Source organism: Blastomyces gilchristii (assembly GCF_000003855.2).
Source record: "Blastomyces gilchristii SLH14081 genomic scaffold supercont1.19, whole genome shotgun sequence".
NCBI lineage: Eukaryota > Fungi > Ascomycota > Eurotiomycetes > Onygenales > Ajellomycetaceae > Blastomyces > Blastomyces gilchristii.
The window spans coordinates 176417-193933 of NW_003101664.1; the positions used below are offsets into that span (position 1 = coordinate 176417).

The 17517-nt window shown below is 39.7% G+C and overlaps 3 protein-coding genes across 3 annotated transcripts; 2 read left to right on the plus strand and 1 right to left on the minus strand.

Annotated features, from left to right (window-relative positions):
* Window positions 1–7003: 7003 nt before the first annotated feature.
* BDBG_07414 (RING finger protein) lies at window positions 7004–9365 on the minus strand. The gene has a single exon (XM_002621966.2). It carries the CDS (start codon window positions 9262–9264, stop codon window positions 7606–7608), a length of 1659 nt encoding a protein of 552 aa, XP_002622012.1. The 5' UTR covers window positions 9265–9365; the 3' UTR covers window positions 7004–7605.
* Window positions 9366–11644: 2279 nt separating this feature from the next.
* On the plus strand, window positions 11645–16317 carry BDBG_17610 (uncharacterized protein; the record flags this gene model as incomplete). The annotated part of the gene is made up of 8 exons (XM_031725292.1): window positions 11645–11728; window positions 11783–12071; window positions 12212–12444; window positions 12500–12639; window positions 12727–13048; window positions 13127–14701; window positions 14755–15957; window positions 16030–16317. The coding sequence occupies 8 exons, from the start codon at window positions 11645–11647 to the stop codon at window positions 16315–16317; spliced, it is 4134 nt and encodes a 1377-aa protein (XP_031580162.1).
* Window positions 16318–16498: 181 nt separating this feature from the next.
* Window positions 16499–16999, plus strand: BDBG_17611 (uncharacterized protein; the record flags this gene model as incomplete). Its single annotated transcript, XM_031725293.1, has 1 exon — window positions 16499–16999. One exon carries the CDS (start codon window positions 16499–16501, stop codon window positions 16997–16999), a length of 501 nt encoding a protein of 166 aa, XP_031580163.1.
* Window positions 17000–17517: the final 518 nt, after the last annotated feature.

Consider the following 17517-nt stretch of genomic DNA (forward strand, 5'->3'; position numbering starts at 1 on the left):
TAATAATAACTTCTATCTCTCTGTAAGTATTATCTCACAGAAAGACATTATATCAGTTCTGATAAGAAGTCTAGATATTCAAGTAGTACAGAGTGAGAGTCTCAGAGTTTCAAGTATTAACAGATTCTATCAAGACTGAGAAGATCTCTCTTGCTCATCTATAAAAGAAGATGAAAGTGTGAATCTCTGAGATGAAAAAACATCTCAGAATGACTGATCTTAAGAAGAGATCAGTCAGTACTACTGTTAAAAGTACTGCAGAGATTAATTACTAATTGAAAAGAATCTCACTTCAGTTGAAGCAGATGACTAAGATACTTTGTAAGTTAATAAATTAATACTTTCAGAATCTTTTATACTCTTCTATAGCATGCTTCTCTGCAGTGCTGCAGTACTAACTTCTTAACAGATAAAGATACTAGTGCTGAAGACTTCAATGATAAAGAATGAGTTTGATGAGAGTGTGATTATTGATAAGTAGACTCTGATTTCTCTTTTTACTTTTTTAGCAGACTGCAGTCTCATTAGAATAGCAGCAGCTCATAAATCAATAATATTAATCTTTTTATTAATTTCAAATATCTCTTTCTTTTCTTATTAACTGCTTCAGGAATTTTATACTTATATAGTCTCATTAAACTTCTAAAAACCCTTTAAGAGAAAATAGAAGAAGAGTGTTACAGAGTCTATAAAACACTGACTTATTACTATGAGATTATCTCTAAAAAATTCTTTAAAAAAAATGAGAAGTCTTAAGCAGTGTTTCTTACTTAACATCTCTGATATATAACAGAGCAGTCTCTACTAGTCATCTCATAGATTACAATCTCTTTCTCAGCATTTTTCAAATACTTAAGCAGTTCTTATAAATTCTCTGACAATGAATAATCTTCTTATTTAATAAGATATTGAAGCTTACTGTAATATATTCACTTATTCAATATTTTCTTTATAAGATATTCAGTATCACTCTTAATCTTAATACTATTCAGCTGAGATGACTCTGCTCTGAGACATTGCTTATAGAGCTTCAAATAGAAAATGTGAAAAACAGAATAAATTGATTTCAATTCTGTGAGTAATTTCAACTCATATACCTGCTTATTCACTACTCTTATTACTGAGAAAGATTCTAGTCACTACTCACTGAGCTTTTTATACAGTCTCATTGTCTTAATATTCTTTACTGAAAGTAGTACTTGATTCTCTATCAAGAACTTCATTAAAAGATATTTTTAATTATAGTATTCTGTCTACTACTTCTAAGCATGATGAATACTTTTTATCATCTTCTTATAAATTTTGTTTAAAAGTTTCAATCTTACTTTTACTTCTAACACTGAGAGATACTTCATTCTCTGTATCTATCTGATATTCTGACTGTCTATTTCTCTCTTTGAAATGTTATCTGTAACATCACTGAGTAATGAAGAATTATATTCATAATAAATATAAAAAGAAGATATCTTTAAGATTGCATTCTTTACATTGTTATATACAAATTCAGTGATTAGAAGATGTTTGAGTCAATTATTCTGATAATATGAATAGAACACTTAAAGATGCTGTTCTAGTGTCTGATTCTGATATTCAGTCTGATCATCAGTCTGCAGATGAAATGCGATACTGAGAAGACATCTTATTATAAGATAATAGTAAAAAGCTGATCAGTATTTACTGATGAAGAGGGATTCTTGATCTGTTATCAACAATTTCAGAGCACTGTGATTATAAATGATAATATCTAAAAATAGATCAGTCAATTCAGAGGCTTTAATCTTTTTATAAGTAGAAATATATCTGATCATCTTTATGAAGCAGTTAATAATGACTAAAATTAAGTTATATTCTTTGACTCTTGTCAACTTCAGCAGGTCAACTATGAAATTTATTAATAGATTCTGTTATAAGCTCTTTGAAACAGACAGTGATGCTAACTCACTGTATTACTTATACTGCAGAATCTTTATTCTTTGACAGATATCATAAGTATTAATATACTCTTTGACATCTGTCTGAAGCTTGTCTCAAGTATATTTATATTTTAGAAGCTTCTCAGTCTTCTCTAATCTGAAGTGCTCTATATGAGAATCATTATAATGAATTCTCAATAACTTCTGACACACTGCTCTGCTATGAGAGATGAAGACTGAATTATTCAGCAGTAGAAGTTCATATTCTTCTAGTTATCAGTGACTTGATTTCTTAATGACACTGCCCTGCTCAGAGTCTGTCTCTTTCAAGTTTAAATCAGATTCTTTCTTCTTCAACTTCTGAATTTAAGCTGCAGTAGAGGCATCTCTCTTCTGTAACTTATTAATGAATTTTAAAAATAGTCAGATTGAAAGATTATAGACTGTTTTATTCTTTATCAATTCAATGATTGTAAGATATAATATAAGAAGCTCATGATCTTCAGTGTCAGTTCTCTGCAGAGATCTGAGTTCTCTTTCATCTTCTATACTGAGTCACACAGCTGTCTCTTCAGCACTGTTTCTGAGCTTTAGAGAATCTCAACTCTCTGCAGCCAGCTTCTTCTGCAGTGATGATAGAGATTCTTTTATAGAATTCTTCTCTGCATTAATAATATTATAATTGAGCTGTCTAGATAACATGTTGACAGAGTTAAGTCAATCTGAACAGTATCAGATATAGAAATCATACTCTGAAAGCAGCTTCACTCATCTGACTTGATGTTCTGTCAAGCTCTTTATTATCAAGAAGTAATACAGATTTACATAATCAGTGAGAACTTACACTAAGTACTTACTATTCTGAAGATAATATTATCAGATCTTAAAGAATTTAACAATTGCTAACATCTTCTGATCATGAGTATTATACCTTCTTTATATGAGTGATAACTTCTTGAAGAAGAAGGTCACTGATCTTCATTTACAGTATTTTATAGACTCTGTGAAAAAGTCTTCTCTCACAGATAATTCATTATCTATTTTCTCAGAGATGATTATTCTCTGATTCTTTCAATATTGAAAGATCTTCAGTGTCAACTGTGAAAAGATTTCATAGATCTTATTCTCAGATACATCAGTCTCACACTGACTGAGTAAATCAGAGTTAAAATGATTCAGCATTATAGCATCTGTGAAAGCTTGTTTCAATTTCACAAATGCCTGCACAGTGTCTTGAGTGAGAGTAAATAATTCTGTTTTCCTGTCTTTCACACTTCTCTTCAACAGATCTGTAAGAGAGACAGTAATCTGTGAATATGCATAGATGAATTGTCTGTAGAAATTTGTAAATTCTAGAAATATCTGCATCTCATGATATGTCTGCAGCATTAGCTAGTTCTTAATGACAGAGACTCAGCTTCTGTTTATTGAAATATCATTCATCTTAATAATATAATCTAAGAAATCAATCTTCTGCATGTAGAATGAGCATTTTTCAGTGTTTATATAGAGTTGATACTGTCTTAAGTGACTTAACACTTCTTGAACATGAGTATCATATTCTTTCTCTGATTTCAAGAAGATTAAAATGTTGTTCAGATATACTATGCAGAAGATGTTAACAAGGCCTTACAGCATCTCATTTATATAGATCTGAAAGATGACTGAAGTATTATAAAGATCAAAAGATAAAACAAGATATTTAAAATTACTGTACTTAGTATGAAAAGCTGTTTTTCAAACATCATCTTTATTAACTCTGATTCTATGATAGATATCTTATATATCAATCTTTGAGAATATCTTTGCTTCAGATAATTGATCAATCATCTCATTGATTAACAGTAATGAATAGTAATTCTTAATCATCATCTTATTAAGACCTCTGTAGTCTATGTATAGACATAGTCTATCATTCTTCTTAAGTACAAAGAGTATAGACATCTCTGTCAGACTCTTTGATAAATGTATTCAGTTCTTTGATTGTGCTTCTTCAAGATATTTACACAGAATATTTAACTTCTTTATAGATAAGTTGTAAAGAGATCTGTACAGTGCTGTTACACTGTCTTCAAGATAAATCTTATATTATATCTTGATATCAGGAAACTTCACTGCTTCTCTTTCTGAAAAGACATTCTTAAAATCTATAAAGAGACATTGTGTATATCTGTCTTCAATAACAGATACTACTGCTAATCTTGCAGTGAGAGTGATAACTTCTTCATCTATCTTCAAGTCTTAATTATCTACTACACAGTATATTAACTTAATCTTTTTCTCAAGATTCTTTCAATGAAACTCTTCAGATTTCTCTATCACTGTCTCTTTATCAGTGAGGCAGTACTGTCACATCTAAGTAACTCAGTTAATAAGAGAATTGTTTTCTCTCAATTATAAAAGATCTAGAATGATGTTCTCATCTATAATATTAACTGTATAAAGAAGCAGACTGCTCTTCTTAAAGATTTCTTCTAAGTCTGTGATCACATACTTTGCTTAAATTATGTTAAAACAGTAACATTTCATTTCATCTGTAAATTTCACATAATCTGATGAATCTATCTTCTTTCAACTCTTTATCAAAGAAAAGAAATAGAATATGAAGTTAGTATTCACTCTGAAGTTAAGTAGACATCTCACTGATATCTTTTCATTCAGAGTATATATTGTAATTATAACATGAACTCAGAGATATGAGAATTATCAATTATTTTCTTTCTCTTCTTTATCTTCTATGAATATATTTGTCAGAAGAGAAGTTAACTTTGAGAAGATATCTTCTTAGTTTCTTTTCTTCTTCAGCTTCTTATAATCACTGATATAGTAATTATCAGCTCTGCAGTTGAAATAGAGATCTTTATCAAATCTTTTTTAATATTTCTTTACAGTGAGTGAAGAATCAGAACACTTGAAATTCTTCTTTACTTTCTTCACACTGAAGCTGTTATGACACTGTTTAGATCTCATTATTAATTGCTTAGAAGAGGTCTTGTTAGCCTTTTTCTCAGAGAATTGATTATTCAAATAGATTCAGAAAGCTAGATTGACAAGCTCAGTGTAATTGATTAATAAACTCTGATATTATAATATTATTATTTACACCTTGTAAGTCAGCTTTATAAGATAAAGCTGTGTTTTTAATTGATTCAAATCATCAGTCAATTTCTCTCAATATTCTTTGAATCTTATATTGAAATTGAAAGAATTTTCATCATCTTATTAATATAATAAGTTGAATCACTATATCACTGTGAAGTCACAGTTGTAGTAATCTTTGATTTAATTCAGTAGAAAGTTCTTGAATTCTTCTCAAGTCATAGCAGTATTAATACACTCAAGCTCTCTCTTCTTAATGACTCAAGTAGTCACAGAGATGTCTTCAAGAAAGTTAATGATATATATTACTTATATCTCATGAGTATTATACTGACTCAGGTTAAGGCGGAATTTCTGTTCAAGAATACAGATAAAGCTGTGAAATTCAGATAAGATGTTTCTCTTGTATCTCAGTGAATCTCTGATCTTAATCTCTCTATCTTTATAATAGATGTAGATGTGTAGAGGCTGTGATGATAACAGAGCAGTTAAAGAGCTCATATTAAAATACACAGTGAGTTCAGAAATCTCAGATTTCTGTCAGAGTAGAGATGTACACACTCTAGAAAATAATGTAGTATTTCTCTCAGAGAGTGAAATCAGATTGATCTCAGTGTAAATGTATAAGATTATATTAGTCTGTTAGAGCTTAACTGATTCAAACATGTAATCAGATTAAGTAATTCAAATTGTAATATAACAGAACTGAAGTGATAACTAGTCAGTAATATTATATAGAGATAGTTATTTAAGAAGCTGTATAAGTGAGCTTGACTATCTTGCTTAAATAGTGAGCTCATAGACTACAGAGTTATTGTAAGAATATCACAGATATGATACTTAGTATACTAAGAAGATTGTATAAGACACACAGTAACTCTTATGTATATTTCTTTCATAGTAAAAGAAACAAATCACTGACTTCTTTTATAAGAAGCCAGTATCTAGCTATTTTATATAGATAATGAGTGAATATCTTCTCTCATTTCATGAGTGAGAATAGTCAGAGTAATACCTCAGTAGCATCTCACTGCTAAGAAAAAGTAATCTGCTGACCTTGTATAGAAGTAGAGTTCTTATATTCATCAATTGAATCTTTCTATGATATATCTGAATGATGTCATAGAGTGGTTGAAAACTGGTTCAGACAGAATGAAATCATCTGCATGAAAGCAATGAGCCGTGTGAAACCGCAACAGGGCCTTGGCGCGGCCGGGAGTGTGACAGTGATAAGGAAATTCTCTGCTTAATCATTCATATCATTAATCTGCTGTATATTTGTTTACAGCACTCTCATTCAAAAAGATCAGTTAATTAGAGAGATACTGAGTGAGTTGAATACATTATTCAGCTCAAAGTTCTTCATTATATTGAGTGACTATGAGTTCAACCTATATTATAGAACTAATGAATTAGTAGATTCTATACATTAAGTGATATTTGATTGCAATATTAATTATCTTCTTTCATATTAAATTCAGTTTCTTCAACACTCTAGATATTGACTGTAGATGAATATCAACATCAAATTCATTCTTCACAAAGCAGACAGTCTCATTGTGATATACAGTTAAATATGTCTTGAAAAAATCCTTTAATTCTGACAAGATATCTGATGTGATCTTTGACTTTACACTATGTGTTGAATGAGGTCCTCTAGCAGTTTCAAAGCAGTGAAGATTTCATTGAATTTGATATACAGTAGTCAGATGACAATCAATACTTTGTGTGATCTCAGCAGATATATAATCATTCTTAAGAAGGTGTATAATCTTGTTGATGATGAAATCACAGAGTTGAGGTGACATATTGATGATAAAGGTAAGAAAGACGTGTATTTGAATGATATTTGATTGAAAAAGACATGTATTGAATGATATTGAATGATTCTAGAGAAATGTGAATATTTTGATTTTTTGGTGGTGTTTTGCTACTAATTTTCAGGGGGGGCTGGGAAAATTCTGTTTTCGCAAGTAATATGTCCGCCACAATAATTCACGTGATATTTGTGAGCTTACCTAGGTACCCACCAGCTTGCCCCCTTTGGCGGCTCAGATATTTAACCTGCCTAGTTCAACAGCATCAACTTATTGTTCATTTAGATATTGGTTGAGGAAAAGCATTTGATCAATAAAGCATTTGGCCTGTGATTTCCAGTTATATCATTGAAATCCACTGCACCTCTCTATGTACGGTTGACGGTGGTATGTAAAAATGCCAGAATATAAATGTCAGATATATAGTTGTCCCCAGTGGCAAATCCACTGGACAGAATATGAAGAAAAAGGTGAAAAGGAAGGTAGAAAGGATGGGTTGAAGAGAGAGGGTTTAAGCGGAGTGAGTACACAAGATACTCGTCATAGCGAAGTTCAACAAGAAAGGGAAAAAGGATGGAACAAGTAGAGTAAGAAAACGCGACGGAGATTGCCAAAAAGTAAATAAAAAATAAAAGAAATAAAAAAATAGAAAAATAAAACGCTCCTCCGCGAAATGTTAGAAAAATCCACGAAAAAGGAGAACAGAAATGTTTGCATAGCCACCGTATCAAAAACGCCAAAATTGTCGTGATAGCATCAACGCCAGATTGAGTAATTCATGTTACTTTGGCCCATTCCCACGTCTTCCCAGCAACTTTTATCGCTGTGTCCTCGTCCCGGCAATCATCACAAAGCATTATGGAACATCGAGCGCACATAAACAGCCTCAGGCTAAGCTTCTCCTGGTTTCCACCATCTGCGACCGACTTTTCGGGGATGAATCCATGCTCCAATAGTTCTACCACTTCGGGATATGTAAATGGCCTGGGAGAGATATGACGCCAGCATTTCTCACAAGCAAAATCCAGGCTCCGGTTTACATCTTCAGTGGTGGCTTTCATCCAGGTGTGATAGCAGTCAAAAGGGTCAAAATTTTGAGGAACGGGCTCTTCGCCGAAGAAAAATTCTCCATCTTCCCAACGTTCTCTAGTCCCGCTGTCTAGGTCTCGGTCTTCTGGAGGAATTTGATTGTTCCTTTCATCATTTCCAGTTTCATTCTCGTTGTCGTTGTCGCTTTCGCCCAAATCAGAATCGTACGAATCGCCCTCTTCGTCAGAACTCTCGCCGGGGCAGCCATATGCCTGACACACTTCAATAGGTTGTCTACAGTGCCAGCACCATTGATCACCGCATCTACAAGCCATATGGCTGCAGCCATACATTAATCGTACTGCTCCACGGCATTTGGGACATCTTCTGATTTTCCATTTCTTCAAGAGCGCGGCTAGTTCTGGATCCAGCTCGCCTGCACCTTCAGGACACAGCGCGCCTTGGTGCGCAAGCTGTTTGCACTTGCAGCATATCTCAATGGAACAGCCAGGGCACGGGATTGAGGCGGGCTCCGGAGGTGGCAGTGAAGTCGAGGTTGGGGGTGTTGGAGGTGGGGTTTGCAGTTGTGTTGGGCCGGGAGGCACTGGGACGTCCCTTTTCGCTTTCGGCTTTGGAAAAGTAGAAGTAGGGCGGTAATCGGGAGGAAAAAGCCTGTAGGGAATAAACGCAGAACATATAGGGACAGGGCAATAGACACGGTTGGCGGTCGCCCATTCCTCATGTTTGCTTTTGAACATCTCTAATTCGTCTGGAGTAAGAACCGAGACAGCGGCACCGATATTTAGAGGGCCGCAACAACGTGGCGGCATACAAGACTCGTCGCTGCAAGCTGAGATAAACATTTTCCGAATGCAAACTGTGCAGGTACGAGTAGTACATGATTTGCACGGGGAAGACAGGGCTGTCTCGGAAACAGGATGGTAACAAACGGAGCAATCCTCAATTTTCACCTTCACCTCGGGAATGATTACTGGGGTATCGACTGCTGCAGGAATCTCTTGGTTTCCATATTGCTCCGTGAATATTTCGTCAGCTATGTCCATCATCGCAAGATCGAACTCCTTTTCCTCCTCCGCAAAAATGCCGGGAGCAAAATCTGGGTTTCCATATAGCTCTGTGAATATTTCGCTTGCTATTTCTAGCATTGTAACATCGAATTCCCGTTCGTTCTCAGCAAATACGTCTAGGGAAAATTCCATGTCCAATGCTGAATCCTTCGCTAGGGGAGGTCCCGCTTGTGTAGTCGTTTCGAGAGTTAGGACATCCGGTAATAGAAGGGTGGAGTTTGTTGAGGGCGTGCCGATTTGATAGTGATCCAGAGATTTGATAACGGTTCGTTCGGCGTCGGGCTCCTCGCCCGCCTGGGTGGAATTAGAACAGCCCATGACTGAGGCTGCAATATTACTCTAACTAAAGAAGAAAAAGAAGGGGAGAAGGAAAGTATATATTTTATGTGACCGAGTCGCAAGTGGAACGACTCGCAGAGTTGAGTTTTACTCTAGTTCGCAGGCAGCAAGTCGCAATTGACTCAGAGGCGAGCCAACTGGACAAACCACAGCTGAGGAAAACCCGCGGCTCCATCAGATATCAGGCACCTAGTGCAAGGAGCAACAGGCAGCTTAGCAAGTTAACAATCGAGCGTGCCACGATACCGTCGCCTGGACGCTTGCATATTGTCGCGGAGCGGAACAGCCCTAGCTGCCAAGACATAAGCAGCAAACCTCTTGGTCATCCATCAGGGCCACTGTGAGTCACTGAGGAGTCAGTTAGTTACATGATTGGCTCTCCCTGCTAAAGAGTTTCCCATAAAATTCCAGCAGCTGGCAGCATTATACAGAATAATCCGTAAATAGATCGTGGAGCGCATTTGAGAAATAGCCTCCGGCTTTTGGAGCTTCATAAGCCACACTGCCACAGACAAGGGTTATTGCCTGAGGATGTGGCGCATGCACTCACCAGCCACGCATGCATTATCAGCCCCGTTTGTACGACGACTTACATCTTTGCTGAGGCATCAAATCAAGGAGTTGTGAACATAAAGAGCAGCATGTTAATATTATTAATTGTCTCTCTTCAGCCATGTAGTCTTCAGGTTCGTAAATTCCTATCACGCTCACAAGAGACTCCTCATCATTCATATGAATACTTACTGACTTAGCCTTCTAATGTAGCTCACTTGTTGATCTATGTGATACACAGTACAGTACTTACTGTACAGTACAAGAACTAATGAAGACCTTGGAGAGATTGACTTTCATGAGCTATATCATAGTTATAGTTTGAGGGGGTTTGGATGAATACTGTCATGGGTTTTCTCTTCCAGTATGTACAGTACATGTTCTCTCAAATATCCCCAAACCTTCTTCCTTACATTCTTGTTGTAAATTGTAGTGCTCCTCATGATAACATCTATGTGCGCACATTAGAAGGAGATAATCTAATAAATCAATTCAACTTTTTTTGCTCCATTGAGAGGGGCAACACACACAGAGAGAGAACGAGAGACATCTTCGAACAGACATTAAGAGCCTGTGGAAAACCAATTCCCTTACCACCAAATTCTGGGGCAGCGACACTAGTTCTCCAGTGAAAATAATTTGATACACACCCACCCTCAATGGCTCGCGAGCTGTTGAGGTGAGCTGCTCGGCCATATCAGCAAGAAACGTTCTTGATTGTGGGGTAGGGCCGTTCAGTGGGCCTCTGTGAGGCTGTGACTCTTAACTAATATTGACTAAAGCTAGTGTTGGCACCTCCTAAATCATGTTCAATCCGGTCAACGACATATCAGCTGGACAAGGGGACTCCAGAGGGCAATCAATCTGCTGTCCTCTGCTTATACTGATTCCAGTTCCCTTTTCCTTGTGCCAATGTAACGGCCATCTGTTTGCACAGAATAATTTTGTCAGCCTATGACTTGAAGAAATATTTTTATCCCAACAATCGACCTGGTCGCCTTTTGCGCGTCATAAGGCACACACCCACTACTTACTCTTACCAGAGCCCATGCGTAGCTGACTTTCGGGGTGGGATAGTTATTTCTCGGAATCTCGGTTTCTCTACAGGCATGTCAACCAAATTCGGAATTCATGAAGTAATGTTTTTAGCTTCTCCGAATCAGAATACTACATGGCGATGGGGGAAAGGTCTAAAAACAAATAACCACCAGAGCTTCAAAATCAGAGCCCAAAGTTGGATGCAGGGTAACTACGGAGTAGTTACGGTGTTTGGACTCCGCCGTCCAGGGCTTGGTGCCTAAATTTCCCGATCTTGCTTAGCTTCCCTGCGAGCCGAGCCGGGCCCGTTAGTTGGCACTGGTAAGTAACTCATCCAGTCAACCTTTAATCGCCAATTTCTGGAGATTCAAAGCGTTAATAAATAGACTTGTTTGTGTTTGGAATGTACGAGTCACACGTGTACCAATCACCAGCCGGCTTCTGCCCATAGCCGCCCAGCCAAAATGCAGCGCCTGATGCGAGACCAGGGTCTCTGGCATTCCAGGGCCGGGTTCAGGCCCAATAAACATCCCCCAAGCTCTGTGGTCAAGCGCCAATGTCAGCCCATTGTACTGCACACAAGGCTGTGTTTCTAAAGTGCCTCGTCAAGCCCTTCAGTTATAAGGAAGATGGCCTTGCAACATATTTTCAGCATGAGTCGAGATCCCGAGTTTGTCCAGGCTTTGGATCTTACCTGTCTAGTGGCCTTGATAGTATTGGGGGTTTGTCTATTCGTTGTCAACAGCGATCTCTCGGATAGGGGAAAATTATGCCTACCAGGGCTTGGCTGAAGCGCCTTTGGGGGAAAAACCACCGGGCTAACATCACCAAAGATGCAACAACTGCTGTGAATGTCCGTTTATTCTCTCCTATATTTGGGGATAATTTTGACGTGCTCTCCACCTAGGCGAATACGATCCCAGAATCGCATATCCCAAAGTTGGATCCGGCTAACATTTCGGTCTTCGTTGCCGCGTCCACCACAGTCCTCGCAAACTCAGACAGTTTAGGGGAACCCAGTTCGAAACATACTCTAGAAGTTGTTAGCATACAAAACGAGGCTCCTAAGCCTATCCAGGACCTGAATTTGAATAGCCTCTGGGATGAAGCATACGATGAGCTTCGAAAGGAAGACGCAAAGCTTGTAGACGCCTATGAGCGAGACCTGCTTGCCATTCAGGACTTGGAACAGAGAGGTGTGTGTGATTGAAACTGCCCTTTACACAAGGACAAAGGAGCAGAGACCAATTAGCTATCCGGGGGGATTTTATTTTTAACTCCCCAGGCTTATCTTCTGAAAAATCCGAATATAAGCTAACGTGTGATGGAAATTTAGCACCTGAAGGCGACGATAGAGAGATGCAGCTTCAGAAACTACTGAATTCGAAGCTCCAGGACATTGAACACTCGCAAATGAGGATTTCAATACATGGAAAAGATGTTGTTATTAAAGATCAGGTTAGAAAAGTTGTGCACTCGATCCTTTCGGTGAAGGATTACATCGGCACTGTGGCCTCCGTAGAGCCGCATGCTGCGCTAGTATGGACGGGAGTAATGATTATTCTTCCAGTAAGTCACCATGTACCGAGCCATTCTCTACTTTGCTAATTGTTCCATTTGGCAGGCCATTGCAAATCCAATCACACAAGATGACGACGCTATGGAAGGTCTTGAATATATATCGGAACTTCTGGTTCGGTGTAAGGTAATGGAGGACACCTATCGTGAAAACCTTGCATGTACGCTTGCAGCCTCAAGCTCAGGGTAAAAGCCTCCTACTGTTAGCCATTAGTGTCCTTCTTGCCTCCCATTGAAGTAAAATTCCCGACCTGTGCTAATTCATTCACATAGCCCGCCAACATATCTGGTAGAATTAAATGCCTCCTTCAGAGCCCAGGCGATCAGCATTTACTCCCAGATACTGAAATATCAAATAAGCCTATCCCAGCAATACGCACGCCGAGGGCTATTCCGCTTCTTGAGGGACTGTGTAATTGCCGATGATTGGCAGGGTATGCTAGAAAGCATAAAAGCCACCGAGGAGGGCATCGACAAAGTTTTGGATACACTCGATAGCAGAGCCTTGAAAATGATAGGCGAGCAAATTGCTATTCTTCGAGACAACGCGGATGACGTCTTGAGCGTCTTGCTCGATACTAAAGCTAGTGTTGAGGTAAATATATCCCGTCGCCTTGTTATGCGTCTCATCATCACGACCCTATGCTGAATATGCGTTTTCTCTTCGTTTCAGAAAATCAACCAGTCACAATTGCTTGGAAAACTGCATCGTGTGGAGTATGCTGCGTTTAATACATATAACAAGGCAGATCGACCTCCCCCAATATGCTTAGAAGGTACCCGGGTTGATATTCTCCACGAAATTCAGCACTGGGGAGATGGCCATCGTGAGGAATGTATACTTTGGGTTAAAGGACTTGCTGGGACTGGTAAATCTACCCTCGCTCGCACTATCGCCCATCACTTCCACAAAAAAGGGAGACTTGGAGCAAGCTTTTTCTTCTCGAGGGGTAAGAAAGATCTTGGGGTTGCCACCGCAGTTTTGACGACTATTGCTGTCCAGCTAGCCGAGGCCTTGCCCGATTTGAAAAATGACATTTGCGATGTTATAGAACAACATGGTGATATTGGCCAGCAACCACTATATAACCAGTGGAGGAGACTTATATTTCAGCCTCTTCTCAGGTTAGATAGAAAGTTGCTGTTGCCCATTGTCTTAGTTTTTGTTCTTGACGCACTTGATGAGTGCGAAGGTGATGAGCACCTTGGCGAAATCCTGCAGCTCCTAACCGAGTTGAGAGAGCTGGAAGTTTTGCAGGTGAAAGTGTTCCTAACTAGCAGACCGGAACGATCAATCTACGCTAGTTTCCGCGAACTACCCGACATCGTCCATCATGACCTTACTCTTCACTCAGTCCCCAAAGCCGTCATCGAGAGCGATATCTCAATTTTCCTGAGACACGAACTAGAGAAAGTTAAAAGCATACGACGTATCGACGAACGCTGGCCTGGTGATGAGAGTATTCAAACTCTCGTTCAAAAGGCCGACCGTCTTTTCATCTATGCCGCGACTGTGTGCCGGTTTATAGGCGAATCTCGATTTCCAGAAAAGCGTATGGATGAAATCCTCCACACAGAGGTTATGAGCCGGTCGTCCACCAGCGAGCTTGACAGAATGTATTCGGAAATTTTAAATCACATTCTCGATGAAGGCAGCCACGAAGACAAGGAAGATATGGTGTTTCTGTTCAAGCAAATAGTTGGATCTCTCCTCGTCCTCGCCGAGGCCCTTTCAAGATCTACGCTGACTTCGGTACTTGACCTTTCATCAACGGATATTACGGAAATACTCGAATCCCTTCACTCTGTGTTGGATATTCCCGAAGATGAAAATTTGCCGATCCAACTGTTCCACCTCTCTTTTCGAGACTTTGTCTTCAGTGAAGAAAGATGTGCAAACCCTGCATTCACTATCAAAGAAGAAGTCGCACATGGTGGTTTGCTAAGCAAATGTCTCAAACTCATGTCAAAACATCTGAAACAAGATATGTGCGACCTTCGACACCCCGGGACCTCCGTTGCTGACGTGGAAAAAAGTACAGTGGAAAAGTTCCTTCCACAAAGTGTTCAGTATGCTTGTAAACACTGGATTCGTCATCTTGACAAAAGCCAGACTAAGCTCATCGACAATGGAGAGGTTCACATCTTCCTCCAGAAGCACCTTCTTCATTGGATTGAAGGTCTTAGCCTCATGGGGATTATATCGGACGGAATAGTCATGGTTAGACTTCTAGAGACGTTAGTTATGGTGAGTAACCTAAAACAAAAATTTTAGAGTGTCTTAGTAGCTGACGGGAAAAGCCAAAATCCGGGGCCAACTCGTCCTTGTTCTCCTTAGTTTACGATATGAAAAGATTTATCCTGAACTTTAGATCCGCCATCGAAATTTCCCCGTTGCAAATATATTCTTCAGCTCTTGTGTTTAGTCCGAAAAAAAGCATAATCCGCCAGCAATTCTGGGACCACCTCCCCCCCTGGATAACGGACGTTGTTTCAGGCGAGGAGGATTGGAGCCCTTCCCTGCTAACACTCGAGCATTCGCGTGCGATCGACGAACTATTCTTTTCTCCCGATGGCCAGCTTCTTATTTCGTCGGATATTGACACGGCTAAGGCATGGGATACAATGACTGGCGCTTTTCGAAGTGCCTTTCCCGATGTTTCGCAAAGTTACTTTGCTGGAGGGACAAAGAAACGGAAAGTGGCACTGTCACCCGACGGCAAATTCCTCGCTAGCACATCTGCTTTCGATGATAAGATCAGAATTTGGGATTCAAAGAGAGCTGTCATTCACTCCACTCTTGAAGGTCACGTAGGCCGTGTTAGTTGGATCGCGTTTTCACCCGATGGTGAGTATATCGCATCGACATCTGTGGACAAAAGCATGCGGCTATGGGAAGTAAAATCAGGTCACTCGAAAATCCTTTTCCGTGAGGAATCTAATTTGTCATTTGAAAAAGCTCAAGCCTTTTCTTTTGAAACCCTAGGTAACAGAATAACGTTCTCTCCAAACGGTGAATTCATTGCTGGATACAGAGATGACCATGACGATCATCAAGTTCGGCTCTGGGATGCGAAAACAAACTGTTCCCTTGGAACCCTCACTCATTCACACTGTATTCTAACACTGGAATTCTCTCATGATGGAAATTGCATTGCATCCTCATCCTTGGATGGTGCGGTAAGGATATGGGATCCACGCACGGCAACCCTCTGCGGAATTCTTACGCAAGTCAGATCAGGGTATCCATCTTGGATGTCGCCGTTTGCCTTTTCGCCGGATGGCCAATCAATTGCGTGTATATCACATGGATCAATCGAAGTATGGGATGTGAAGACATTATCTCTATACGGTTCCATTGGAGACAATACTCAGGTAGTAACAACATGTATGGCTTTTTCTCCAGACAGCAAGTTGCTTGTGACAGCTTCAGGGAGATACTTGAAGCTTTGGGATCCGCAAACCAAAACTCTACGTGGAATTCTTGCGGGGCATACATCGAACGTAACCACATTGAAGTTTTCATCCACCGGCCAACTTGCTTCCGGCTCCGTCGACCGTACCGTGAAGCTCTAGGATACGATCAATGTTGACATTCTTGATATTAATGAAACTCACATTTCTGAGCTGAAATTTATGGGCAATGGGCATTATGTCGTTTCCTATTCGACCGATGAAACAACTGAATTATGGGACCCGTCAACGGGCATCTCAACGTTCACTATTCCTGATTTTGTGGATTTTCGTGATAAAGTGGAGTTCTCACCTGCAAATAACCTTCTCGCTTACACGGACGATGATACGATACATCTTTGGAAATATGGTAACCGGGAAATTCTATGGCAGCCTCGTGGCGACGGATAGGGTGGTCAGAACAATCTCGTTCTCACCAAATGGGAATGACCTGGCGGCATCATATCAAAACCATGCTATCATCATTTGGGACTTAACAGTAAAAAAGAGGCGGTGTGTTCTAAAAGGCCATGTGAATAGGGTTAATCAACTCGCATATTCCTCTAACGGTCGCATTCTTGTCTCCGCTTCAATGGATGCTTCGGTGCAGCTCTGGGATCCAGCAACCGGCGGGTCAATCGGCGTCTTGCAGCGACGAGCGGGCCCAATTTTGGCCATGACAATTTCCTCTGATGCCCAGACCATCATTTCTAAATCAGCTAGCGTTATTACAGTCTGGGACACAAACACTAAACTAATCAAAATGGAATTTAACATGATAGATAAACAAGTGGTCGCCAATGCCCAATCACAAACTCTATCGCCCTCATTATGTGCACATCTTGATATGCTTCCCTTGGCCGCATTCGATTGGAACGAGGACAAGTTAGTCTTCCGGGTTGGCACTGTTTGGGTGCAAAAGCCGTGGGTGGTTTATCAGCTACAAAACGTTCTCTGGCTTCCTGGACAGTACCGTTCCCCTAGTTCCAACAGCATCATGAGCATCCACGACAATATAATTGCACTGAGGGGCCAATCCAAACCACTGATGCTTGTTAAGCTTGACTTAAAGTCGATACCATCTCGTGAGTGAGTTTTTCCTTTAGCTTTTTCGCAAACCGCTTTGCGGCGCGTATTCTCAGACATACCTGAGACAAGAGAGGACAGGATGAATACTAACACAGCAACAGCACCTGTCTCACTAGAAGAGCAGCGCCATTTGTATTTACATGACCAATAATTTCTCAATGAACTCTCTGTCAGTATGTCGAACGAGCTCGCGGAGCACACCAGCGAATAGGCATTATATCCATTATGCCACATGAGTGTCGATTTTGCCCAGCGTGAACAAGCGAGTGGAAGAATTGATGAAGGAGAGGATCAATTCGAGGCGACGTTGAGCACATGGAGTAAAAGTAATTGTGCGTCTATCGTATCTATTTTCATTTCAGAACAGCAGCCTCTGCAAATGAATTTCATAGCATCTTGGTGGCATTGTCCGGGAGCTTCTGCATAAAGAGGATTGAGTGCGAGCTAGCAATTTTTGACCACAAATTGTAGTTAGTGAGACCATTAATAGGGATATCAGACTCGGTAATGATGGAGTTACCA

Bases quoted from the DNA above. Each gene is read 5' to 3' on its own strand.
- BDBG_07414 (XM_002621966.2), bottom strand. From the start codon at position 9,264: ATGGGCTGTTCTAATTCCACCCAGGCGGGCGAGGAGCCCGACGCCGAA.